The following is a 26,512-nucleotide window of genomic DNA, read 5'->3' as shown; positions in this document are numbered from 1 at the left end:
ATTTTTCAGTTTCTCCAAGCGCCTACCCTGCTGTCCTGCAACAAGGGAGAGTTCTGCAGCCTGAAGCTCCAGGTGCAGCCTCGCCGTCAGTTTGAGGCGTCCTGCTGCACGCAGCATTCTGGGTATTGTAGTTCCTCCATCTCTAGAGCTGCGTGGGTCGTGTAGTGCGCGCGCGTCATCCCGGCCGGTGTACTTCCGCATCCTGCGGTCGTCACCTGTGCCTGTGGACTGTCCTCCAGCGGTTCTGGCGAGCGAGCAGGACGACCCTGGCTTCTGCAAATCTTTCCAGGAGGAGAATAGCCTATAGAGCTGGCGTGGGACACCCACAAGGTTCAGCCTTCAGCGTCTGTTTGCGTCCTCGATGCGTGGAGTCTTCGGGAGTGGAATCAGCTGCGCTGCCCATCTCGGAGGAGGGTCTCGGTGAAGACCCTCGGGTGGGGAGGGGGCCACGTGGGAATGGGATTTGGGGTTCAGTACTTTGTCCAAGACAAGCTGCAGGTTAGTCTGGCCCACGATCTGCTTCCCAGGCTGCACTGTAGGTGTGTCCCCTGTGTTTGGGCACTGTCTGGGAGACTGGATCTGGGGCATACAGACATCGTCCCTCCACTCCCACCCGCCAGTGAGACTGAGAAGTGAGGGGTAGGAGCCATTCTCCACAGGAACAAACATACGAACTGGTGAGGACGGGACTCTTGGGGACTCTTAGTCTTGAGGAGCTGCGCTAACCAACATCTGGAAATACAGCTCGCTCACTGGGACCCAGGTTAGTGCCCGAGGAATGCCTTTGGGGAAAACATAAAAAATTGCCTGATTGAAGGGAACGATAAAGACCAGGAGACGGGGCCAGTACTGAAGCATGGAGCCGTGGTGTGTGCCAAGGCTTGTGTGTTTGTGTGTGGGGGAGGGTGGGGGTTGACCCCTGTACATGCGGGCTTCAAACTTTGTGCGGCTCCCACCAGTTTGGGACCTTCCAAGAGCCTGGAGTGCAGCAAAGGGATAGGACTTTCCTCATGACCCTGGACTTCTTGGCCGACTCCTCGATCCTGGAGATGTGCCCAGGTCTTTTTTTTTTTTTCCTTTTCTTTTTAGATCTTTGAGCTATCCATACAATTCATTTTGATCATATTCAACAGCCAAAATTCTTCCCAGACCCATCTGCTCTCTCTACTCACCCATCTTTGTGTCCTTTTTTCTTTCTTTCTGTTTTAAAACCCATTAAGACTAATTTGTGCAGCCCAAATACTCCCATATATTCCACTGGATTGTGTGTTGGCTATATATATACTCTTAGAGAAAACCGTCTCTTCCTCTCCCAGCAGCCAAACATTGCCAGTAGTTCCATACTAGGGGTGGGTGCCGACCTCCCATCTCCATGCCGAGATCTGCTCTAACTTGGGCTTGCACAGGGTTTATGCATGGTGTGGTACCTGCTGTGAGTTCTTAATGTATAGCTGCCCTGTTGTGGCCAGAAGACATTGTTTCCGTGGAGTCACCCACCATCTCTGGCTCTTACGCTCTTTCTGCTACCTCTTCCTCAATGATTCCTGAGCCTAGGCTGGGGGTTTGTGGTATGTGTGTGTTCTTGTTAGGGCTGAACAGTCTGCAGTTTCTTATCCTTGGCCAGTTGTGGGCCTTTCTGTTAATCATTATCTATTGCAAATAGAAGTGTCTCAAATGAGGGTGGAGAGAAGGTATTAATTTATGGGTAAACTGATAAGTCATCAGGAATTGGTTTAATACTATGTCCATTTAGCAAAATAATGGTATTAGGTGAGCCTCTAGGAATTATTGCATGTCTGGTAGGCTCTTGTCCTGATAACCGGTATAGGTTTCAGCTTGTGGAGCCACACTTAAGTCCAAGTAGAAAGTGGTTGGTTGCTCCCATGATGGTTTTGCCACTACTGCACCAGTGGACCTATCTGCGTATCTTGGCAGGCCAGTCATTATTGTAGTTTGCAGGGCTCATAGCTAGGTGCGATTGATGATAGTAGCCTGCGTAGCACCTTTTAGCGGTTGAAAATTAGCCAACAGATGATGGAGGAAGGTCATTGGTTAAGTAATAAAGAAACTGCTTGGCCTCATAGGTTAAAACATAGGTGGGAGGAGTAAACAGAACAGAATGCTGGGAGGAAGAGGAAGTGAGCTCAGACTTGACAGCTCTGCTCTCTGGAGCAGAGACGCCATGCTCTCCTTGCCTGGCCAGCGCATGCGATGAAGCTCTGACCCAGGATGGACTTAGGCTAGAATCTCCGTGGTAAGCCACCTTGTGGGCTACACAGATTATAAGAAATGGGCTAGTCCAGGTGCGAGAGTTAGCCTAGAAGAGGCTAGATAGAAATGGGCCAAGCAGTGTTTAAAAGAATACAGTTTGTGTGTTGTTATTTTGGGGCATAAGCTAGCAGGCGGCTGGGGTGCTGGGGACGCAGCCCTGCCGCTCATATTACAACAAACAGAAGTGAAGTTTCCAGGCCAGCACCAGCTTGATTTCTTCCTGTTTTATGACTCAAATATGTGGTGTCTTACCATCAAGTTTTGGGGGTTAACCAAGAGTAGTGGCAATTCCTGTAATGTTGGGGGGGTTCCTTTGGGGCCTCGCTGGCTAACAACTCCAAAAGAGGTAACCCATTCCTAGCAATGGGCTTTTTATTTATTAGTCTCTGGTATCTACTGATATTGATATAGAAATGATATAGATATTCATTTCTAACACACACTCTATATTTCTGTCAAAAATATTTAGTGTTATGTATCCCTCTCTCCCAGGATTTATTATTTTTCACTTTACAGTATGAAAACATTGCAGTCATTTCCAGAAGTATAACAGCTCTAAAGTTTCATGGATTCATAACCTTGTAAATGAGCGGATTATCCTGCACCCAGATCTCCCCTCAAAGTGTGGATTTCTTCGGAACTGGCTCCTTTCTGGAGCTTATGCCCGAGCCTGTTTGTGAGTCCAGTTGCTCCTGCACCCCTCTGGGCAAGTACCAGTTCTGGTTTGTCTCTTCTGAATCACTGAACAAGGCTGTTGTAGAACACTACTCCCTGAGTATAACCGTCACCATCTTTATCAGTTTGGGCTACTTGGAACAGTCATTTGGCTCAGTTTATGGGGAGGGATTTCTAAGTTTGCTTGCCCGTCTCCAGTGCAATGCTGTCCTGATGACTGCTTTGTAAGTTGTGAATGCTGGCAGCATTTGGTCTCGTTCTTCTGAAGCATATTAACTCTTTTGTGTCTTTCGTCTTTTCCTGTGAATTTTAGACTTTAAACATATCTACAAATTAATTTCCCAGGGTTTTGATGGGGATGTCTTTGTATCTGTGGCCCAGGTTGGGGAGAATTGACGCCTTAAAAATGCTGAGTTTTCCCACTTTAATTTATTCTTCATTCATTTTGATCTTTCATTTCTTTCAACAAAGTTTTGTAGTTTTCCTCATAGCCATCTCAAAATTAAAAATTATGCTTAATATTACTATGTTTGGATGTTATTGTAAATGTTGTTCTGTTTTAATCACAAATTCCAGTGGTTCATTGCTAGTGTATAGGAAAGTAATATTTATTTTATTACTAACTTTGTGTCTATTAGTTAAAATAACTTGCGTTAGGAGTTTTTATTGATTTTGTGGGTTATTTCGCCACAAACACTCATGCCATCTTTAGATGAGGTCAGAGTTTGTTTTTCACTGACTGCTTAAAATAATTCTCTTATTAGGTTCACATGTTACACTTGATTGACATGTCTTTTTGTTTGTTTGTTTTTTTTTTTTGAGATGGTTTCTCTGTAACTTTGAAGCCTATGCTGTAACTAGCTCTTGTAGACCAGGCTGGCTTTGGACTCACAGAGATCCGCTTGCCTCTGCCTCCCCAAAGGCGTGTGCCACCACCACCCGGCCTTGTCATGTCTTTTAAGTACTTTCTTTATTTCATAAAAGCTTCCCTCCCTGATATTTTAATACTTTTATTTGTTGAGGACATCATATTTATCAGTAATTATAAATATCAATTCATTATTCAGAACGTTTGTGAAGGCGTAAGTTATAAACAATGCCACACCAGTTTGGAATTATGATTAATAGGGTGGTATTTATTTAAAGGGGAAAAAACTTACAGATCACCATCAGCCCTCTGCGCAACCAGGAAGGGAGTCTAGTCGCCGGCGGAGCAGGAAGTGAAGAGAGAGGAGAGGGAAGTGGCCGCTTTTTTAAAGGGAGAGAGACCACGCCCCAATGGGCTGGTATCTCAGGGGCTATAGGCTGGAGGAGTGGGAGGACCTCCCGTAACACCTCCCCCTTTTGTTTAAATAAGAGAGTTCTAAACCTACTATGAAATTATATACAATAAGTACAAATATCCTATTCTAACTAGCTTAGGTCTTGTATAATAAATAACTTGGCCAAGTCATGAGAGAAAGTAACTACATTTATATAGTCTTCAACCCCATCGAAGATCTGAGAAGGGAAATAATGTTACCTGGGTAATTAGGAAATTCAGTAAAACAACTTCCAAAACATGCAACAAATCACAGAGACAACTAGCTACCTAGGCAATCACACAAAGTCACATTAGCAGCGTTGAAGCAACCAACTTTGGCTAAGGCCTAACATAACTGACATACCATTTTCAAAGGCAAGCAACTTTTCAAAACTTTCTTACCCTGTCTTGGCAGGATATGACAGCCCTGTTTTATCCATTGATGCACGCTCTGTATCTTTGTCAGTGGGACATTTCTTTGCCCCAAGGCCAGTTCTGCCAAAAAGAAAGGCTCCAGGTGGAGTGTCTTTGGTGCTCAACATTCTCTCGGGAATAGAGTGGTGTTGCCAGGAGCAATTGTGTCTCACTACCACAAAACTCTGAGTTAGATTAAAGGCCATTTTCTACAGCTCTTTGAAGAAGTTGAAGATTATCTATCTATACTGAGTATAATCTCTATATATCTAAAGAACCTGATTAGTCTAATTATAAATGACAAACTTAGATGACTATTAGTCTATATAATTCTCAATATCTATCTAACTTAAAGACTAAGACAATAAACGACTGTGAAACAAATGAGGACAATGACCTCCAAATATAAACAATGTACAAATATACATTGCAGTAGGTAAATATATATCAATACACAAACATTATATAAGTATCTTAATCAGAGGTAGAAATGTACACTGCAATATGGTAAATATATACAATATATATATCAATACAATATATGTCAATACATAAAAATGTTTTAAACAGAGGTAAAAACATGCATGCATACAATAGTCAATATAATTTAACTTTGTATCAATATACAAGAATCTATACCAATATATTTGTCTAAAAACAGTAACTCACAATTACAAATCTATTATCCCATCATCCCTCTTTTTTTTTTTTTTCAAAATGATCCCTGAGCTTATAAAATTCCTCCCCCAACCCTCAATCGTATACTAATTATAATCAACCCCTAAATGATGTCCCTAAGCCCAAGGGCAAACTTTACTGGGAGAGGGGACGTCGTCCTCTAGAATTACTTCCAGCTGTCATGGGGGCGACGTTCTTTCTGGGGGATCCTGTGAAAGTAAAATGATGGTTAAATTTCAAGATCAGTGTCTTTTAAAATTGCCAATAGTCTCTGAGTATTTTGTGCAGGTCTGGCCAAAATGTTGTATAAGATGTGCACCATTTCAGCTAACCAAGTTGGAACTTATTTTTATTTATTTATTTATTTATTTATTTATTTATTTATTTATTTTTTGTCTTGTGCAGCTGGTACCCAAAGCAGGTCTTGTAGTAGCGCTATCAGTATCATGACGTCATATCAACCAGGTGGAGTTGTTGTTATGGGGCCCCATCTTCTTCCTGGAAACTTCAAATGTCACTTCAGGAAAAACTCATTGTTCATTATGAAAAACTTAAACATTAATCATATAGACATATATAGACACACATATATATATATATTCAATGAAAGACATGATAGATATATTCAATGAAAAGTATGATAGATATGAAGAAAAGCAAAGATGTTTTCTAAACTCATATTTCTTTCTGTCCCACATCATGGCTCTTGACATGAGACAGAAACTCCAGAAACTCTGGGTTTTTCTCTTACTAACAGGCTTGGAATTGGAGAGGGACTGAGCCAGAGTCCAACTTCAAAACCAGCTTTATAAATTTAGAAATATGGTTTAATATTACTTACACAACCCATTCAGTTTTCTTGATATTTCCTATTGGGCAGTTATTTTTCCATCTGTCAGTATCCAAACATCCAGGGTCCCTTGAATTTCTTAAAGATGAGTGTTTTCCTGTGGAGATAAGAACAGAACCCTGCCCCCATTCTATATGTTTTTCTTACCACCTGTATGAATATCATCATTGTGGATGAGTTGTCATTTCTCCTTTCCAAGAGGTTTCTCCTCTTCAAATTGAAACTTTATTAATTTTGATGGTATCCACAATTTTTCTTCTCCTGTGGGAACAAGAGCAAAACCCCTTCCCCAACGTAGCACATCTCCTGGCTTCCACTGAGAGGTCAGCACATCTTTGAAATAAATCGGTTGATTTAGTTCAGCAGACTTTTCCATTATCCAATGTCTTTCTGCTGCTGTCGTTCCTTTCTCATTAGCGTTAAGAAAATTCAAGGTTAATAAAGCATTATGTAATCTATTTCTGGGGGTATTTTCGGTCCCTTTCTGTTTGTTCAGCATATCCTTTATAGTACAATTTGATCTTTCTAGAACTGCCTGACCTGTAGGATTATTTGGTATACCTGTAATGTGTTTTATATTATAATAATCAAAAAAGCATTTCATTTTCTTAGATACCTATGCTGGACCATTATCTGTCTTTATTTGCGCAGGGATACCCATGATGGCCATAATTTCCAATAAATGTGTGATTACTGAATCAGCCTTTTCTGAGCTCAGGGCAGCAGCCCATTGAAAACCTGAATACGTGTCTATGGTGTGGTGTACATATTTTAATTTACCAAATTCCATAAAGTGGAACACATCCATCTGCCAGATTTCATTTCTCTTAGTACCCTTTGGGTTACTCCCTGCAGGCAACGGTGTTTGATTATAGAAAGAACAAGTAGACATCTCTTTATAATGTCCTTAGCTTGTTGCCAAGTAATGGAAAATTCTTTCTTTAGTCCTTTACTATTGACATGATGCTTCTTATGAAATTCTGAGGCCTGCAACACACTTCCAATCAATAATTGATCAATCTCAGCGTTGCCTTGGGCTAGAGGACCAGGCAGACCTGTATGGGACCGGATGTGTGTTATGTACATAGGACAAAGCCTGTTCCTGTTTATGTCTTGTACCTGGATAAACAATGAAGTCAACTCAGTGTCATCTGGTATAAATTCAGCGGTTTCAATATGCAAGATAACTCTTTCTGCATATTGTGACTCTGTAACTATATTAAGAGGTTCTTTAAAATCCCTTAGCACCATAAGAATGGCATATAATTCTGCCTTCTGGACAGAATTATAAGGGCTTTGTTCCACCTTACTCAATTCATCTGACTTGTAACCTGCTTTCCCTGATTTATTTGCATCAGTATAGAACGTACGGCCTCCAGTTATTGGAGCATCACGTACAATTCTAGGAAGAATCCAAGAAGTTCTTTTTATAAGGTTAAGTCTTCCACTTTTGGGATAGTTGCTATTAATTTCTCCCAAAAAATTAGCACAAGCTCTTTGCCACGGTTCATTGTCTTCCCATAACATTTTTATTTCTTCAGTAGTAAAAGGCACTATAATTTCTGCTGGGTCTATACCTGCTAGTTGACAAAGTCTCAGCTTACCTTTTATAATTAATTCAGAGACTTTTTCCACATAAGTTTTTAATTTTTTACTTGGTTTATTAGGTATAAATATCCACTCTAAAATAATATCTTCCCTCTGCATTAGAATCCCTGTAGGAGAAATTCTGGAAGGCAATATGACTAGGATGCAGCTAAGATTTGGGTTCACCCTATCCACATGTGCCTCCTGTAATTTTTCCTCAATCATTGTCAGTTCCTTTTCTGCTTCAGCTGTCAGTTTTCTTGGACTATTCAAATCTTTATCACCATCTAAGTTTTTGTTTAAATGAACTATTAGATCAGGTGTTATCCCAACAGCTGGTCGTAGACTGGAAATGTCTCCTAACAATCTTTGGAAGTCATTAAGAGTCTTTAAGCGGTCTCTCCTAATTTGTGCCTTTTGCATTTTAATTTTCTCTAACCCTATCCTGTAACCTAGGTAATTAATAGAATTTCCTCTTTGAATCTTTTCAGGGGCAATTTGTAATCCCCACCTAGGCAAGACTTTCTTTACTTCTTCAAACATCCTTTCTAAAGTATCTTTATTTGAATCAGATAACAAGATGTCATCCATGTAGTGATAAATTATGGACTTGGGGAATTGTTTACGAATTATTTCCAATGGCTTACTTACAAAATATTGGCACAATGTAGGACTATTGAGCATACCCTGTGGGAGGACAGTCCATTGATATCTTCTATTAGGCTGAGAATTATTGTAAGTAGGCACTGTGAAGGCAAATTTTTCTCTATCCTTTTCTTGTAACGTTATAGTGAAAAAAACAATCTTTCAAATCAATAACTATAAGAGGCCATCCTTTTGGTAACAGAGAAGGCAAAGGAATTCCAGATTGTAGTGGGCCCATAGGTTGAATTACTTTGTTGACAGCTCTTAGATCTGTCACCATTCTCCATTTACCATATTTCTTTTTTACAACAAACACAGGAGAATTCCAAGGGCTGGTTGATTCTTCAATATGGTGAGCATCTAGTTGCTCCTGCACCAGCTGTTCCAATGCCTGTAGTTTATCTTCAGCTAGAGGCCACTGTTTGATCCATATTGGCTTCTCAGTTAGCCATTTTAAAGGTTTGGTATTTGCTGTATGTTCTTGTACAGCCTGAATGGCTGGTGACCTTTTTCCATAATACCTCATCATATCCTTCCCAGAATTATGAGTTCCTGGAACAACAGGAATGTTAATCTGGGTATTCCATTGCTGTAGCAGGTCACGGCCCCATAAATTTATGGCAATATTGGCTATATATGGCCTTAGTCTTCCTATTTGCCCTTCGAGCCCTATGCATTCAACCCATTTTGTGCTTTGTTTTACACGAGATAGGGTTCCAATTCCCAGGAACTGAACATCTACCTCTTGAAGAGGCCAATTCGGATGCCAAGATTCTGGGGTAATGATACTTACATCCGCACCTGTGTCTAATAAGCCTTCAATAAAAGTGCCATTTATACAGACTCTTAGCTTTGGTCTTTGATCATTAATAGAAGTCTGCCAAAATATACGTTTACTCTGTCCTACTGGGTTTTTTGACTCATCCTCCACACGTAATTCATCATTTAGACCAGTATTACTTTTTACAGCAGAAATTGGAGCTTTTAATTTTCTTGGTGAGGCACGTTCTCCACTGTGACTGGGAATGACTGGGCCACTGTTGGCTTGGGGGCCTGCAAGAGGCCCCCCAAGGAGTTTCCTGATGATATTGGATTGCCCCGTCTGTCTGTTGTTGACCTACATTCGTTGGACCAATGTCGGCCTTTACCACATCTCCTACATATACCTGAAGGCCGAGGTCTCCTATTTTTGTCCTTCCCAGAAGAGATATTATTCCTATAAATTCTTTGCCTGCAATCCCTTTGCAAATGTCCTAATTTACCACAATTAAAACACCTGGCAGTTTGATGTCTCCTCATTGCTTTGGAAATCACTTCTCCTACCCAAGATTCATCATTATAGCTAAACGTCTCAACATTCATCGTATGCTGAATCCATTCATCCATAGGTGCTGATCTAGACTTTAAAGGCCCAATTATCTTTTTGCATTCTATGTTTGCATTCTCAAAAGCTAGAGATTCAAGAAGTATTCATCTAGCTTCTGGGTCTGTTACCCCTATGTTCAGAGCCTTAATTAATCTTTGCAAAAAGTCAATAAAGGGTTCTCTCTGACCCTGCCTAATTCTGGTATATGATTCAACCCTTTTTGCTGGATCTTGTATCCTATTCCAAGCATTTAAAGCTGCTTGGTGACATAGACACAGTACTTCATCGTCATAAAGAGCTTGGACCTGTGGATCAGCATATTCTCCTGCACCAAGAATTTGATCTTGGGAAACCTCGACACCTTTTGCTCTTCCTTGCTGTTCCATATGTTTGGATTCTTCTCTGAAATAAATTCCAAACATCAAGGAAGGTCCATTATTTAAAACTGCAGACACTAACTGATGGAAATCATGGGGGGTAGCTCTAGCATTAGAAGCCCAAGTCCTTATCATTTCCTTTACATATGCAGAGTGCAAGCCAAAATTAACAATAGCTTGCTTAATTTCTTTTAGGTCATTCATTGCTATTGGCGTCCATCTAGCTTCTCTGACTCCCTTTGAGCCTTTAGAAGTTGACGCTTTGTCAGAATTAAGTATAGGGTATGCCGCTAAAACCTTTGGTAAGCCAGTTCTAATAGCTGGTGTTGGCATTGTATCCTGTCCTTGTGCCTTATTACTCTGTTCACCAGCTCCAATCATGTCTTCAATCATTTCAAGTCTTTTTATTATTGTCTTTATTATTGTCTCTTTTGAATCCTGAATCTCCTGACCTGCATGAGTTTCTAGTAAAGATTGTATGGTTCTTAGGAGTGCCATGATCTTCCTAAATGATAGAATATGCAAAAGAATACTGAAACCTAGTAAATTAAGTTATCCCCATAGTCATATAAACCTTGCATGATATAACCCATTGTATTGGTAACCAGAACAGTAAAATTCGCGTTGGAAGCGAAAACTGCCATATTACCTATTATCCAGCAGGTGGTGCTGTTGCCAAGTCATGACGAAAACAGGGTCCTGTTTCAGAGTCTGCCTAGTATTTGTTAAAAAGTGGAAAATGTAAGTTGCTCAACAAAGTAAATGTAATTAAATCAATTCCAGAGACGGAACCAGAAACCCAGAATCCAGGGGTAGAGAAGAGCAACCTGGAAGCCGCTTATGCCTCCACGTGACAGAGTCACCCTGAGGGGTTGCAGCTTTCAGCAACCGCGTGCTCTGGTTCGCACCACTTAAGAGCTGTGCTTGCAAGGGAGATTTAATAACAACTCAGAAAAGAGCAAACCATGCGGCAGAGACTACGCGGGCCTGTGGGGTTTAAATCCACGTGAGGAGGCCAAGGCCGCCGCTGCAAGGCACAGGCGGTGGCGCTGAGGAAGGGAGGGCTCCCACCAAGCCGAACTCGCGGCCGGCAGCCGAGCGGGGAAAGGAGAGGTTCTAAAACGAAACGTTGGGTGCCAACTGAAGGCGTAAGTTATAAACAATGCCACACCAGTTTGGAATTATGATTAATAGGGTGGTGTTTATTTAAAGGGGAAAAAACTTACAGATCACCATCAGCCCTCTGCGCAACCAGGAAGGGAGTCTAGTCGCCGGCGGAGCAGGAAGTGAAGAGAGAGGAGAGGGAAGTGGCCGCTTTTTTAAAGGGAGAGAGACCACGCCCCAATGGGCTGGTATCTCAGGGGCGATAGGCTGGAGGAGTGGGAGGACCTCCCGTAACACGTTTGGTTCTTACTGTTCTTTTCCTCTTAATCCCAAATGTCCTGATCTCACTTAATGATATTTATAGTTTTCTAATGTTTCTCATGCTCCATTTATATTTAACTCTCACTTGTTGTCTCTTTTTCTCATTCATGCGTGTAAGCCAGGATCCAGCCCAGGTCACAGAGCTCATGTGTGGAACGATTTTCTCCTATCTTTAATTGGGGAAAGAGCACCTTCTATTTCTTCCTTACACAGTCTGCTTATGAAGTCGACTTTCAATGTAGCAGGCAAAGGCTGATGACGAACTCTATACATTTCAAATCTTGGGATCCTCATCTTTGATTTGTGAGTGGGTGTATCCAGGGTCACGCGAGAAAAGATCAGGTTGTGCTCTGCTCCTGCTCTTCCCCAGACCTACGTTTTCTAATTCTGCCTTGGACTTCCTGGATGCTGTTCTTTAGCCTCCGGGCAGTGGCAGGAATGGAAGATGGATGGAATGCTTCTGTTTTCAGTGCGCTGGGGAACTTCATTTCCCAGAGGGAGTGCTCGTAGGTAGACACTCTGAGTTTACCCAGGAGCATGGAGGCCCCATTATTCAGCCAGAGATGGGGTTTGACCTCATGACTGACTCAGACTTGTGGATTCTCTTCACTGGTTAAGAATGGGCTGCAGAGATGTCTCTGTCAGCCTGGCGACCTCACTTCTACAATGTCCCTGTCTTCTACTGAACTGGGATATGAAGGGCCGTCTTCCTAAGTGCTTCTCTTTTCTTCTTCCTCAGATTGGACTCTGCGAGCAGGCTCTTGTCCAGAGAGTGTGTTCTAAGAGTGGGCGATGGCCCCAGGGCTCCTGACAACCAGAGACAAGGTAAGCTCCGCCGTTTCTCATGTCCCTCTTCTCTTTTCCTCTCTGCAGTCTTCCTTGTGGGTGTTTAGCAGTGCCTGCTCGCACCTGGGAGCTCTAACCTATCTTACCTGGAGCTTTCTATAAAATATCTCCTGGGAGCTCTAACCTATCTTACCTGGAGCTTTCTATAAATATCTCCTGGGAGCTCCAACCTATCTTACCTGGAGCTTTCTATAAAATATCTCCTGGGAGCTCTAACCTATCTTACCTGGAGCTTTCTATAAAATATCTCCTGGGAGCTCTAACCTATCTTACCTGGAGCTTTCTATAAATATCTCCTGGGAGCTCCAACCTATCTTACCTGGAGCTTTCTATAAAATATCTCCTGGGAGCTCTAACCTATCTTACCTGGAGCTTTCTATAAAATATCTCCTGGGAGCTCTAACCTATCTTACCTGGAGCTTTCTATAAAATATCTCCTGGGAGCTCTAACCTATCTTACCTGGAGCTTTCTATAAAATATCGTTGCTTCATTCATGCCCAAAGCATTCACTAAGTAGCTAACGGCGATTGTCACATGGCTAATGTAAAAATACAGGATATGTAGGCTTATGTACCCAGTGATCCCCAAGGCCTGAAAGCTGTATATGAAGGCTGCGCGCACACACACAGAAGTCAACCTTGGCTGTCATTCTTCAGGAGCCGTCTGTTTCGTCCTCTCACTGGAATCTGGGGCTCACTGAATCGGTGGGACCGGCTGGCTGTGTGCTCCAGGGACCCCATCTCCACTGCCCAGCGCTGAGCTTCCAGCACCTGGCTTTTTGCATGGATGCTGGGAGTCAAGCTCAGGAGCCTGTGGTTTCAAGGCCAGCCCTTTGCCACAGCTGCCCTCCCAGACTCCTGATTGGCTTTTGAAGGGGTTTGCAAACTGGAGAGTTAGCGGAGACATTCTTTTAGGAGGCTTCTCAGGAAGCCTCTCCCTTCTCAAACCTTGGGACTGCAGGCTGTTCACTGTGTTGGAAGTTTATAGTCGCAGTAGCCTTTGAATGCGTTGGTTTCTCCGTGTACAGGTGAAGATTCTATACCTGCTGTCTATGTGGATAATGAAGTAATAGGGGCGGCAGGGCTGCGTTCTCAGCACCCCCGGCCGCCTGCCCGGCTAGCTTATGCCCAAAATAATTACACAGACACTGTATTCTTTTAATCACTGCTTGGCCCTTTAGCCCTAGCCCTTACTGGCTAATCCTGTTATCCCGATCAACCCATCTCTAATAATCTGTGAGAACCGGTCTTACCGGGAAGATTCTAGCCTAGTCCATCCTGGGTCGGAGCTTCATAGCGTGCGTCTGCCCAGGAGCCAGGAGCATGGCGTCTCCCTGAGGCGTCTGCTCAGGAGAGCAGAGCTGTGGAGTCTGACCTCAGGATAACTCATGAATAACTTTGGTTTTGTGGCCACCATGCTTTGTGTTTGAGCTTTTTTATATACACGCTCTTTAACTTACGATGGGACGATGTCCTGAGGAGCCCGTTATAACGTGAACGTACTGAGAGTAGAAAGTGGCTTTAATACACCTGCTCTACCAAGCCTAAGAGCTTAGCCTCACAGGGCACCATGGGGTACCAGTTACTTTACCTTGTGGTCACGTGGCTCATGAGGAGCTGCACTCCATTACTGTTGGCTAACACTGTACAAATGAAATACCATATATATGTGCTCAGGAAGAAATCAGAATCCAGAGAATAGTTTCTACTGCATGTAGCTTTTATACCACTGTAAAATTAAGAATATAGGTTGGACTGTTTTCGGTAGAGGAACCACCCATACTTAAAAATTGGGAGATTATGCTTAAAAGCCTGAATTGGCCTGGGGTGAAGGGTCAGCTGATAAAATTCTTGTCTTATAAGTGTGAGGACCTGCGTTTGATTCCCCAGAACCCATAAAGAAAAAAAAAAGAGTCAGGGGATGCTGGAGAAGTGGCTCAGAAAGGAAGAGCCTGAGCTGCCGGGCGGTGGTGGTGCAGGCCTTTAATCCCAGCACTCGGGAGGCAGAGGCAGGCGGATCTGTGAGTTCGAGGCCAGCCTGGTCTACAAGAGCTAGTTCCAGGACAGGCACCAAAGCGTCAGAGAAACCCTGTCTTGAAAAACCAAAAAACAAAACAAAAAACCAAAAAACATATCTAATCCACTCTACTCAGGAAGCTGAGGTAGGAGAGTGGGAAGTTGAGTTAGCAAGGACAGCGTAGCAAGAACCACTTCAAATACAAGAAAATGAAGAAGTTGAAGGATTCAGGCTTCTTGATTTAATGCTTTGCTATATAGCTGTAATAATTAACACTGTGGTTTTTTTGAAGGTCTTGTGTATGCCTAGATCAATAGAGCAAAATAGGAAACCCTGCATTTCTAGGTTTCCGTGTACGGAACTGGATTCATATATGGAAAGAGTTGTCTCCAATATGCAAGAACAAGGCCTGTGCACTTCATGTTGTTGCACCAGGTCACCGTAATGTTACCGCCTTGGTTCTGGATAGTGACTTAAGCTGCTTTTAGCCGGGTGGTTCTTTTATGAGCAGGAATGTGTTTTTGTTATAGGCATTAATGGCCTTCCATGATGTGGCTGTGGCTTTCAACCAGACGGAGTGGGAACTGTTGAGTCCTGCACAGAGGATCCTCTACAGGGACGTGATGCTGGAGAATTATAGTCACCTGGTCTCCCTGGGTAAGGCCGTCATTATTTAGCTCTCAGAGTTTACCTGTGGGCATCTTAAACGTCTGTGTAGCGGCCAATGTGTTCTCTTCTTCAGACTGTCCATATTTTGTAGTGAAGGTGTGTGTGTGTATGTGTGAGTGTGTGTGTCTGCAATGAGTGACAATGTATTTCTAGGCCTCTTTCTAGGCTACCCCTTCAAATATGGGAGTAGCTTTGTTTATTCAAGCCTCGGGCATGACCTGCTTTTGACCCAGGGTCCTCTGCCCTTGCTCATTCTTTCTCATTTTTTCCATCTGGGTGATATTCTTTCCCCATCTCTGCACTTCCCTTCTGGGTGTATGACATTTTCTGCACTGGCCTGGAGTTCTGTTGTAGCTCTTAAGTCACTAGCCTAAAGGGGTCCTTGGTTTTGTTTCTTGTGACTAGGAATTGCATTTTCCAAACCCAAACTCATCACACAGCTGGAACAAGGGGCGGAACCCTGGAGAGATGGCAGTGAATGCCTTCTGGACCTTTGTCTGGGTAAGTGAAAGACGGGGCAGGCGATGAGGATGAGGGTACTGGGCACCAGGGCAGTGAAAGACGGGGCAGGTGATGAGGATACGGGGCACTGAGGAGCTCAGCAGGCCAGGAAGGCATGCTAGGGGGAGCTCTCCTCCCAGGGCTCTAGGTAAGGCTATATAGCCAACCCTCCCTCCCTCCCTCCCTCCCTCCCTCCCTCCCTCCCTCCCTCCTTCCCTCTCTGTCCTGCTCGCCAGGACAGGGCTCCCCTGGAGGTGTACCTCACCTGGCACCTGACTTCTCTGCTTGGCACCAGCAGCACATTTAGGGTTTCTTCTTGTGCTCTTGCCAGCCTCACTCTTGATCTTCAAGACAGTGCCTGCCCTTCCAGACTAACGAGGCTGCTCCTGCTGAATGCTCTTCAGTTTCTGTTCTTGCCTTGGCAGCTGCTGTATATCACACCCATCCTGTAGATTACCATAACTTTGTTTTCTTTGTGATGGCTTAAGATTACAGTAAAATGTGAAGAAATGTAGCAGTCTGGCTGCCCTGTGGTCTAGGAGCTCATTGTCCACCAGGGGGCAGGCTCATTCCTTCTCAGACTGGCCTAGTCCATTGTCCACCAGGGGGCAGGCTTGTTCCTTCTCAGACTGATCTAGTCCATTGTCCACCAGGGGGCAGGCTCGTTCCTTCTTAGACTGGCCTACTTCTCTGTCTCCTTCTGGGTTCCTACCCCTGGGTCCTTCATAATACCACATTACTTTGCATGTTTTGTAAATTTCTTCACTCATAGTCTGCACCCCCAATTCCTGACAATCAAATACTGTCACTCTATACTTTTATAACACTTGTGGAAGTGTGCAGGAATCATAGCTAGGACTAAAGTAGCTGGTTCACACACATTTGTAACTTGGAATTGATTAGATAAGCAGATTGTGTCTGAAGCTGGTAAGAGCATGTACTTCAGTGGCAGTGTGAGTATCCTTCTGACACATCCTTACCAACATTTGGTATTGTCTGACTTCACTTCCTCATCTTTCTGGACCCTCTTGGGGTTTTAGGTGGCTAATATGAGCATCTTCTCATGCGATCTGTGCCCTCTTCTGGGAAAGACTTGACTACTTTAGACATTTGCCCACTTTCCAGTTAAATTTTTTTCTCTTTTGTTATTGATTACAATTGTAGAATTTCTCTAAAACATTTAGGTATTTAATCCAACCCAATGAATAGTAGTATAATTTAATATGAATATTAGAATGTACAGGCAAATTTTTGCCCGCCTTATCTTTTTTCATGAATTTATTTTCACTTTACTGGCATTTAAAAATGATTCTGAGTCAGGGTCTCACTGTGTAGCCCTGGCTGGCCCAGAACTCCTCATGTAGACCAAGCTAACTCCGTGCTCACAGAGATCCGCCTGTTTCTGTCTCCTGAGTCCTGAGATTGAAGGTGAGCACTACCATGCTCTTGTGTTTACTTTTTTCCTTCTAAATAAACCATATGGGGGATGTTATGCTTTATATCAAACTCTGACTTTGTAAAAATGAACTTTATCATCTGAAGTATATTAACATATACTATAAAATACTATTAAGATATGAATATTAAGAAATAGGGCATGTTTTAAGGTAAACTATTAGAAGTGAAAATCAATGCGCTGTGTTAGAACTGACACAGGGAGCACACCCCTCCTTCCCAGACTTCCTGTACACCTTACCACAACTTCTGCTTTCCAGCCTCCTTGTCCTCCTTTTCCTTTCTTTCAAAAGAGCAAACTGTTTTCTTACTTCTTTGAACATTTCATGCACACATACCATGGATTTTGATCATATTCTCCCCATTCCTCTCTCCTTCCAGATCTCTCCAAGTCAGGACATTTCCCAACTTCATGCCCTCTTTTCCTTCCCTTTTAAATATAGCTCAGCAAGTCCTGTTTGTGTTGCCCGTGTATGCCCGGGCACGAGACCACCCACTAGAGTGTGGTAGACCCACCAGGACTATAGCCTTAAAGGAAGCTGACTCTCCCTCCCCCAGAAGCCAGCAACTGCCAGTACCATCTCCTCCTTTCTAATCTGTTCCCGATTATAGATTTGTTTGAATTTTCTAGAACTTAGGTTAATTAATTCATACATGATATAACTGTTTTCTACACTTAGCATAATTACTTCCAACCTTATACATATGGTGTATGTCAATAACTTATTTTTATTGGTGAGTAGAATTACTTTATATTGCTATATCATAACTTACTTAACTACTTACTTGTATTTTAGTGTTTAGCATAAATAGGGTGCATATTTCTTAAAATGACATTAAATAGTACCTAGAATCTAAACCATTTGGTATAGAATAAAAAATATCACCCATCATAGGAAGAGCCAGGAAATTACAACTTGAAGATGACAATGAGCTGATGAAGTGGGGGTCATCAGATTAGATTTCAGGGCCTGTAGATGCAGCACTGTGAACTTAGCACTGGACTGAGGAAGGAGGATGGCAGGTTCAAGGTCAACCTGGACAACTGTGAGACTTTAAAAAGAAAATATAAAAAGAGAGCTGGGGGCATAGTTCATGAATAGAGCACTCGCCTAGTATGCACAAGGTCTTAGGTTTGATCCCTAATGGTGTAGGAGGTCCTTCTGTTTGTGCGTTGCTTTCATTGGTTAATGAATAAAGAAACTGCCTTGGCCTAGTTGATAGGGCAGAACTTAGGTAGGCGGGGAAGACAGAACTGAATGCTGGGAGGAAGAGAGGCGGAAGAAGAGAGAGGAACCATGGAGCCACCAGAGACAGATGTGCTGAATCTTTTCTGGTAAGCCACTGCCACGTGGTGATATACAGATTAATAGAAATGGGTTAAATCAAGATGTGAGCCAATAAGAGGCTAGAGCTAATGGGCCAAGCAGTGATTTAATTAATACAATTTCTGTGTGGTTATTTGGGGCTAAGGTAGCTGGGCGGCCGGGACAAACAAGCAGGCCCTCCTCCAACACCCCAGTACTGAATAAAAAGCATCCCAAGGATTTTCAACCTGTTACACATGCTCTTGAAATAAAAGCATAAAATATCAGTAAAGAATTAGTTTATATAAAAAATAAATTTGCATTTGTGTTACTGAAATATACAAAAGAAAATGTGAACTCATTGGATGGGCCTCACTATAGAGTTGGAGTGACGAATGGAATCTGTGAACTTGTTTTATGTGTTGAGACAGGGTCTCACTCTGTAGCCCTGTCTAGCTTTGCTCTCATAGGGATCCACTTGCCTCTGCCTTCTGAATGGTGGGATTAAATATGTTGACCATGACATCCAAGTGGAATCAGTGAACTTGATTCCAGAACAAAAAATATCATAAATCTGAACAAAGAAAGAAAATAAACTGAAAAAAGAATGATTTCAGAGACTTCTGGTATAAAAACCAAGAAAACAGTATTTATGTCATCAGAATCCAAAAAGGATAATGAAAAATATTTGAGAAAATCATGGTTGAAAACTTCTTAAACTTTGTAAAAAGATATAAACACGTAGATACAAGAAGCCATAGAAACATTAAATAAACATATATACATAAACACTAATTCACATGATAATTACAATTCTGGAAACTTAAAAAAAAAAGGGTAAAAATGTGGAAGACAGCCAGTGAGGAAAAAAATGTCTTTCCTACAGAGGGTTTTTCATGTAAACTAATTAGGCCAATGAGGACATGGCAAGAATCTTCTTCAAGTGCTGAAAGGATTATAAATTCTATACCTAGCAAAACTATCCTTGAGGAGTGAAGGAAATTGGTACATTGATACTAATGGAAATAAAGAACCTGGGACACATACCATGTCGATCTATAGGTAAGGAAATTCTTCAAAGAGAAGAAAATGGTAAAAGAAGATCCTTCTCTCATCCATAAGACCAAAAACCAACCAAACAAACCCCAAAATAACAGCAGCAAAAAACAATTAAAAATAAGAGAATTCCTAGAGCAGGGGGTTAGAAAAAAGAAAAAAAATAAAGAGAAAAAAGGGCACCACAGCTTTACATATAGAATTTTAGAAGCTTTACTTACAAAATTTTTGCAGTCATATTGATGATTAACTCATAAGTTTTTACCTTAAAAAAAAAGGTAGCCGGGCGGTGGTGGCGCACGCCTTTAATCCCAGCACTCGGGAGGCAGAGGCAGGCGGATCTCTGGGAGTTCGAGGCCAGCCTGGTCTACAAGAGCTAGTTCCAGGACAGGAACCAAAAGCTACGGAGAAACCCTGTCTCGAAAAATCAAAAAAAAAAAAAAAAAAAAAAGTATGACAAACAAGAGTGTGGGAGCTAAGGAGGTGTAAATCAAGGTGATCTTTCTGTTCTTCAAGTGGTGAATGTTGACAGGAATGCTGTGATCTTTCCCCCATGTGGACTTTTCTTTGTGCTTTATGTGTTAGGGTTAGGATATTTCTATTCTACCCCAAGGTAGAATGGCAAGTGATAGACAAGTAAATCATAAACCAGGAAGACAAATACCATTAATGCTTAAGGCTCATAAATAATCCTCTTGGGCTTGTTCTGCTCTCAGGCTCACAGGGGCAATGGCCAGGCCTCCCACCAACTTGAGGCAGGGGTTCCATTCCTAGAATTCTGCTAAGCCCTATCCCATGCCATCCGCCGGGAGTAAAGTGCCCTCCCAGAACCACTGCTGTGCCCTTGAAACCAAGAGTGGAGGTCCGACTACCCACTTAGCTGTGGGCTTCACATCCGTGATAGAAGTGGCAGTGATTTGATGTGGGGTCGCTCTCCCCTTTTTGAAGCCCAGTGCATGTTTAGATCAGAATAGCTCTGCTAAAAATTAAATACTAAATAACCAGGTTAATAAATGAGCTGAACAGACAGTTCTCAAAAAGAAGAAATGCAAGTGAGCACTGAATGTGTGAAGCAGTGTCCAACACCAGGGAGCTGGAAAATAAAGCTGCTTTGAGATTCTGTCTCACTCCCATCAGAATGGTTACCGTCAGTAAAAACACCCCCTCCCCAGCAAATTCAAGTGAGGAGGTGGGCAAAAAGAATTCTACACACTGCCAGTGAGAACATAAACACAGGAGCTTCTGTGGAAATCAGCATGCCATGCCTCAAGAAGCTAAAAATAGAACCATTGTATGACTCGGCTCTGTTACTCTCAGGTGTATACCGAGAGAGTCTGCAGGCAAGTGAACACAGCTGGGAATCACGTTCAACAGAAGACGCCAGAGTTCACAGACAAATAGTGCGTGCCTTCTCCTCATAGATGGAACCTAAAGTTCTCTCTCTCTCTCTCTCTCTCTCTCTCTCTCTCTCTCCATCACAAAACTTTACAGGGTATCAGTCATAAAGGTGGGGAGGACACTTGAACGAAGTAGAAACTAGAGAAGGTAATGGAACATACGTAATAAGAAAGAAGTTGGAAGAAAGAAACAGCTAGAGGGGCAGAGGGAAGTTCATGGGGAGGAAAGGAGAGGGTGTGATGACATATGTAGGAAGATGCCATGACGAAAAACCCTAACCTAAGAAGTCTGTAATACTACAGAAGTTCTTCTACCCAGAGCCGTAGGTTCCAGGAAGCACGACAGCCTTCCTTCACTTTATCCTGCTCCCTGCTCTCTTGGCTCCAAGTGCTGTGTTTCTGGCACTGTAATCCCACGTCTGTTCAGACTTCTGCAATTATGCATAGTTATATGGTGCATAAAAGGCTGTTTAGCGACGCTCTTAGTGTTCTCTTTAGGACAGGCTTTCTCACCTGCCCAGTATGCATAACCAGAATTTTCCTTTTTTTCTTAACAATTCTACTAATTTCTTCCTGCATTTTCCATTAAGTGGTAAGGACAATCCAAGCTGCAACTTCAATACTTGGATCAGAAATCTCTGCTCACCATTTTACTGCACCTAAGCGCTATTCTTCCCCAAACACTGGAGTACAGTTAGAAACTTGTTTTCCGTATTTCCTCCCAGTGACTCCCTTTAGTGGCAGTCTAGGCCTTTTTAGCGCATACATGACAACTTTCCTAGCCAGTCACCCAGTTCTGAAGCAACTGTTATGTTTTACAGTCTGGAAGGCCAGGAGGAACAGTGTTAGTGATTGTCAAGAAGAGCCTGTTCGACTAGCAGGAACACCCAGAGAGCTAGCTCACTGAATGGTTTTCTTAGGAGAAATAACAGTGGGATGTACGTGTACTTAGGTGCTAGGGAGGGAGCCTCATGATACCCTTCTCCTTTGGCCATTTATTCTCTAATACTTTTTTTTTTTTTTTTTTTTTACATCCTGGCCACAGTTTCTCCTTCCCCTCCTCGCAGTTCCTCCCCCTCACTCCCTCTTTGTTTCTGTTTAGGAAAGGGCCGGTCTCCCATGAGCATCAACAAAACATGACTTATCAGGTTGCAGTAAGACTAAGCACCTCCTCATGTAATAAGGCTGGACAATATGAGGAGTAGGGTCCTGAAAGTCTGCAAAAGAGTCGGAGACAGTTCCCACTGTTAGGAGTCCCACAAGAGGACCAAGCTACACAACTGTAACATCTATGCGTAGTGCCCAGATCAGTCCCATGCAGGCTCCCTGGTTGTCGGTTGGGTCTCTCCGAACCCCTATGAGCCCCGGTTACTTGATTCTGTGGGTTTTCTTGTGGTGTCCTTGACCTCTCTGGATGTCAAACTGTTATTTTAGATCAGATCAAACGAATCACTGATGCATATCAGGGCTCCGGAAACATCTCTGGTCAAAGGTTCTGCAGTATGTATTGTAGCCTCTGTGGATGTGCTCCTTGTAATGACTGCTCTTTGGTACTGGACTGTGCAAGGAGATGTAAGTGGTGCATTAATGATTGGCGGTGATCCAACAGCAGTCTAGAAGACAGTCGGCAGACCTACTGTCGATGGCTCATGAAACATGTCACACTTTGTGTTGCTCAGAAAGAATCAGGCAGGTCTAGAAAGGCTGGTCGTGATGAGTCCTCAATCAGAACGCATAGGATTTTATAATCAGCTCCAATAGACAAGACCCAATCGTGGTGGCACAGGTGTGCTGACTTGTTATCTTCTAAGCAAGCACTGTTATTAGAGGGAAGCATTTCTTTTTTATGACTTGAAGAAAATCCAAGAAAGTCTTGGATTAATTAGGTCACCGGGAGCCATATTTCTTTCTTTCTTTCTTTCTTTTTTTTTTTTTTTTTTTTTTTTTTTTTTTGGTTTTTCGAGACAGGGTTTCTCTGTGGTTTTGGAGCCTGTCCTGGAACTAGCTCTTGTAGACCAGGCTGGTCTCGAACTCACAGAGATCCGCCTGCCCAGGTCTAGGCCATGGCGCCCCACTTCACTGCCGAAACACACCGTGTTTGCTGAAAAGAAAACCCAGTTTGTTCCCTGTTCGCTTATGGGGTGAGGGAGCACTCAGTTTAGTATCACACAGGGGTCCCTAAGCTTATTTCAGTCTGCCTCTCTCATCTGGGGAAACCTTTAGGTAGATGACTTCAAATTTGTCACTTTATTTCAGAAGAAAGAAGAAACAGCTCATTGAGTAAAAACAAGTATTTGTGCATGTTCGTGCCTCTATTAGCGGCTCTAATTGCAGTAGTTTATAGAGCTGACAACGCCCATGAAGCTTTTCAGGGTTTTAGTTTCCTGACGTTCAGAGCTGTGTGAAGGCTGTTTGTGAAGGGAGTGTGTGGGCGTCTGAGGAATTACAGTTGGGGAAATGTTACTACCCACTGGCATCTCGGAATCTGACCAATGCTTTCTCTCTAGCAGAACCCAGGACAGAATTAGAGCCCGGTCTCTCCTGCCCGATATCCTTTGCTAGTCCCGACGTCCTCAGAGTGTGTGTGCTGAGTGAACACCCCCCTCAGACTTTCCCAAGCCCGCCAGCAGGCAGCAACCTCCAGCCGGAAGCTCCTGGCTGTTGTATCAGTGAACGAGATGAAGAGGGGGCCAGCAGCGATGCTCTGCTGCAGAGGGCGAGTCCAACCGGGATCCTGCAGACGCTGTTTAGCCCGTGTCAAGGTCAGGCAGTGTACTGGGTGGAAGAAGGCAGCAGGAAACCAACAGACCTTGACGCGGCCCCAGGAGGCATCCCTGAGAAGGCAGGCACAGTATTGAAGGGGTCCGACGGGTCAGAATCTGGAGCAATTCTTCAGGGAGATTTTCCTCCAGGGCTTCCTGATGCCACCAGCCTTTTCAGCCCTCGGAAGCATCATGACTATCCTGACTGCGGAACAGGCTTTTGCCAGAGGTCAGACCTCATGAAGCCCCAGGGGATGCAGGGAGGCGAGAAGCCTTACTCGTGCGCTGAGTGTGGGCACCAGTTTACTCTGAAGGCTTCTCTCACCGTCCATCAGAGGAAACACTCGGGAGAGAAGCCGTATGTGTGTGGGGAGTGTGGGCGAGGTTTCATGTATTTGTCCTCTCTCAACAACCACAAGAAGATCATTCACTCTGGAGAGAGACCCCTTGTATGTCAGGAGTGTGGGCGAGGCTTCCGCCAGAAGGTGGACCTCCTCCTTCATCAGAGGACTCACCTGGACAAAAAGCCCTTCGTGTGCCCGGAGTGCGGGAGAGGCTTTTGCCGAAAGGCCTCGCTGCTGCAACACAGGTGGAGCTCCCACTCTGACGACAACCCCTTCATCTGCTCCGTGTGTGGCCGTGGCTTCCGACTGCTCTCCAGGCTGCTCACGCATCAGATCACACACTCTGGGGAGAAGCCCTATGTTTGTGCTGAGTGCGGGCAACGCTTTGGCCAAAAGGGCACGCTCATCCGACACCAGAAGACACACACCGGGGAGAAACCTCACGTGTGTCGCCAGTGTGGCTGGAGTTTCACCCAGAAGGTCAACCTCATCAGGCACCAGAGGATCCACACCGAGGAAAAGCCTTACCTGTGCCCCGAGTGTGGGCGAGCCTTTGAATTCAAGTCCCTGCTCACCCGACACCAGAAGACACACATGGGGGAGAAGCCGTATGTGTGCTCCCACTGCGGCAGGGGTTTCAGCCAGAAGTTCAACCTCATCGGGCACCAGAGAATTCACACGGGGGAGCTCCCTTTTCTGTGCCCTGAGTGTGGGCGTGGTTTTGTAAAGGAGGCCACGCTGATCAGACACCAGAGGACCCACGCAGGGTGGCAGAAGCCTTACCAGTGTCCCGAGTGTGGGCGAGCCTTTGAATTCAAATCACTGCTCACCAGACACCAGAAGATACACACAGGGGAGAAGCCGTATGTGTGCCCCCAGTGCGGCAGGGGTTTCAGTCAGAAGTTCAACCTCATCGGGCACCAGAGGACACACACAGGGGAGAAGCCATATGTGTGTGCGCAGTGTGGCCGGAGCTTCAGGCAGAAGTTCAACCTCATCAGGCACCAGAGGATCCATACGGGAGAGAAACCTTACCTGTGCGCCGAGTGTGGGCATGAGTTTCGAAAGAAGGTCTCTCTCATCAGACACCAGAGGACCCACGGAGAGGAGAAGCCCTACCGGTGCTCCGAGTGTGAACGGGCATTTGAGTTTAAGTCGCTCCTCATCAGGCACCAGAAGACGCACACGGGAGAGAAGCCCTATGTGTGTGCCCAGTGTGGCAAGGCTTTTAGCCAGAAGTTCAACCTCATTGGGCACCAGAGGAGCCATACTGGGGAGAAGCCTTACCTGTGCCCCCAGTGCGGGCGCGCGTTTGCCTTTAAGTATCTTCTCACCCGACACCAGAGGAGACATTCTAAGTAGGAGCTTTACGTGAACAGCGTGTGTGTTTGGGGGGACTGGATGGAATGCCAGACCTCTCTGACTGGAGGACTCAGTCCAGTCCATAGAGAAGCCATTTTGGTGTGGCTTTGGCTTTAACTCTGCCCTCATTGTAGACCCACTCTGGGAAGAAGCCCTACAAGTGCAGGGATTGCGGTGGGGTGGGGGTGCGGCAGGTGCAGGCTTCAGCCAGACGTTTCACCCCCGCAGACATAAGGGGGACCATGTGGCTGGCTATCAATTCCTAGCTTGAGAGGTGTTTGCCTGTCCTGTTCCTTCCTTACCCCAAGAGCATGAAGCTGGCAGAAATCACTAATGAAGGTTCCATTTTTTTTTTCCTGAAATGGAACGAGGGAAAAAAAGCCCTTGCTTGTTCGTGAAATCACTGGTTTATGATTTACTTTCCTCAGTAAGTTAATTTTCTGGGCTCCCTAACAAAATACCCCAGACGGTGTGATTTAGGCAAAAGAGAGAGGTATGTTGCCATGTATGTGGAGCCTGGGAGCCCTCTCAGACTGGCTCAGGTGTGGCTCCAGCCTCACCTCTCTTTAGCCGATGGATGAACAGCTTCCGGTTGTGTTGTGCTCCCACGGTCTGCCTCCTTTGAATATGCTTTCCTGGTGCCTGTTCCTCCCAGACAGAGCCACACCAGAGGACCTTGTTCAACTTCGGTTGCTTCTTTAAATGTCCTACATCAAGGTACATCCCATTAGAGGTCAGGCATCAATCAGTATTCACACTGGGGGAGTGTGACTCAGCCGACAGCTAGCTCTCCCTGCAGCACCAGAGTTGATGTTTGCACATACAAAATACAAACCATATTCACAGCATCCCCAGGCCTCAAAGCCTTAGCTCACTGAAAATCTTTAATATAAATAGCTCAGTCAAGTCTGGGTGAGGCTTTAAGTCCAGTCCACCTGCAAACCATATTTCTGTCTGCAGTTCTATGAAATCCAACATAGAATGTGCTTCCAAATTCCAATGGCCAGACAGATACAGGTTAGATATTCTTTATTTTATTGTTTTTATTGAGCTATACATTTTTCTTATTCCAAAGGGGAAATGTTGGAAAGACCTGAGGAGTGATGGTCCCAGTGTCAGGTACAAGCCTAGCAGGGCAAAGTCTATGGGACCTTGAGTCTCAAGAATAACATTTGACTCAGTGTTCTGTCCCCTGGCGCACAGGG

The 26,512-nt window shown here is 44.1% G+C and overlaps 1 protein-coding gene across 2 annotated transcripts; it reads left to right on the top strand.

Moving 5' to 3' along the window:
• The first annotated feature begins 220 nt into the window (after positions 1 to 220).
• On the top strand, positions 221 to 26,043 carry LOC121433908 (zinc finger protein 169-like). Of its 2 annotated transcripts, none has more exons than XM_041632579.1 (5): positions 221 to 763; positions 12,331 to 12,416; positions 14,985 to 15,111; positions 15,529 to 15,624; positions 23,350 to 26,043. In XM_041632579.1, exons 2-5 carry the CDS (start codon positions 12,384 to 12,386, stop codon positions 25,305 to 25,307), a joined length of 2,214 nt encoding a protein of 737 aa, XP_041488513.1. In that variant the 5' UTR covers positions 221 to 763; positions 12,331 to 12,383; the 3' UTR covers positions 25,308 to 26,043. The 2 variants fall into 2 exon arrangements, with proteins under 2 accessions (XP_041488513.1, XP_041488512.1); XM_041632578.1 differs by having other exon boundaries at positions 23,347 to 26,043.
• Positions 26,044 to 26,512: the final 469 nt, after the last annotated feature.

The sequence above is a fragment of the Microtus oregoni genome, unplaced genomic scaffold, assembly GCF_018167655.1.
Source record: "Microtus oregoni isolate MIOR12 unplaced genomic scaffold, Mior012 000042F_ref0000377, whole genome shotgun sequence".
NCBI lineage: Eukaryota > Metazoa > Chordata > Mammalia > Rodentia > Cricetidae > Microtus > Microtus oregoni.
Note: the sequence above shows the minus strand (reverse complement) of the source record. Positions and strands in the feature narration are given on the sequence as shown.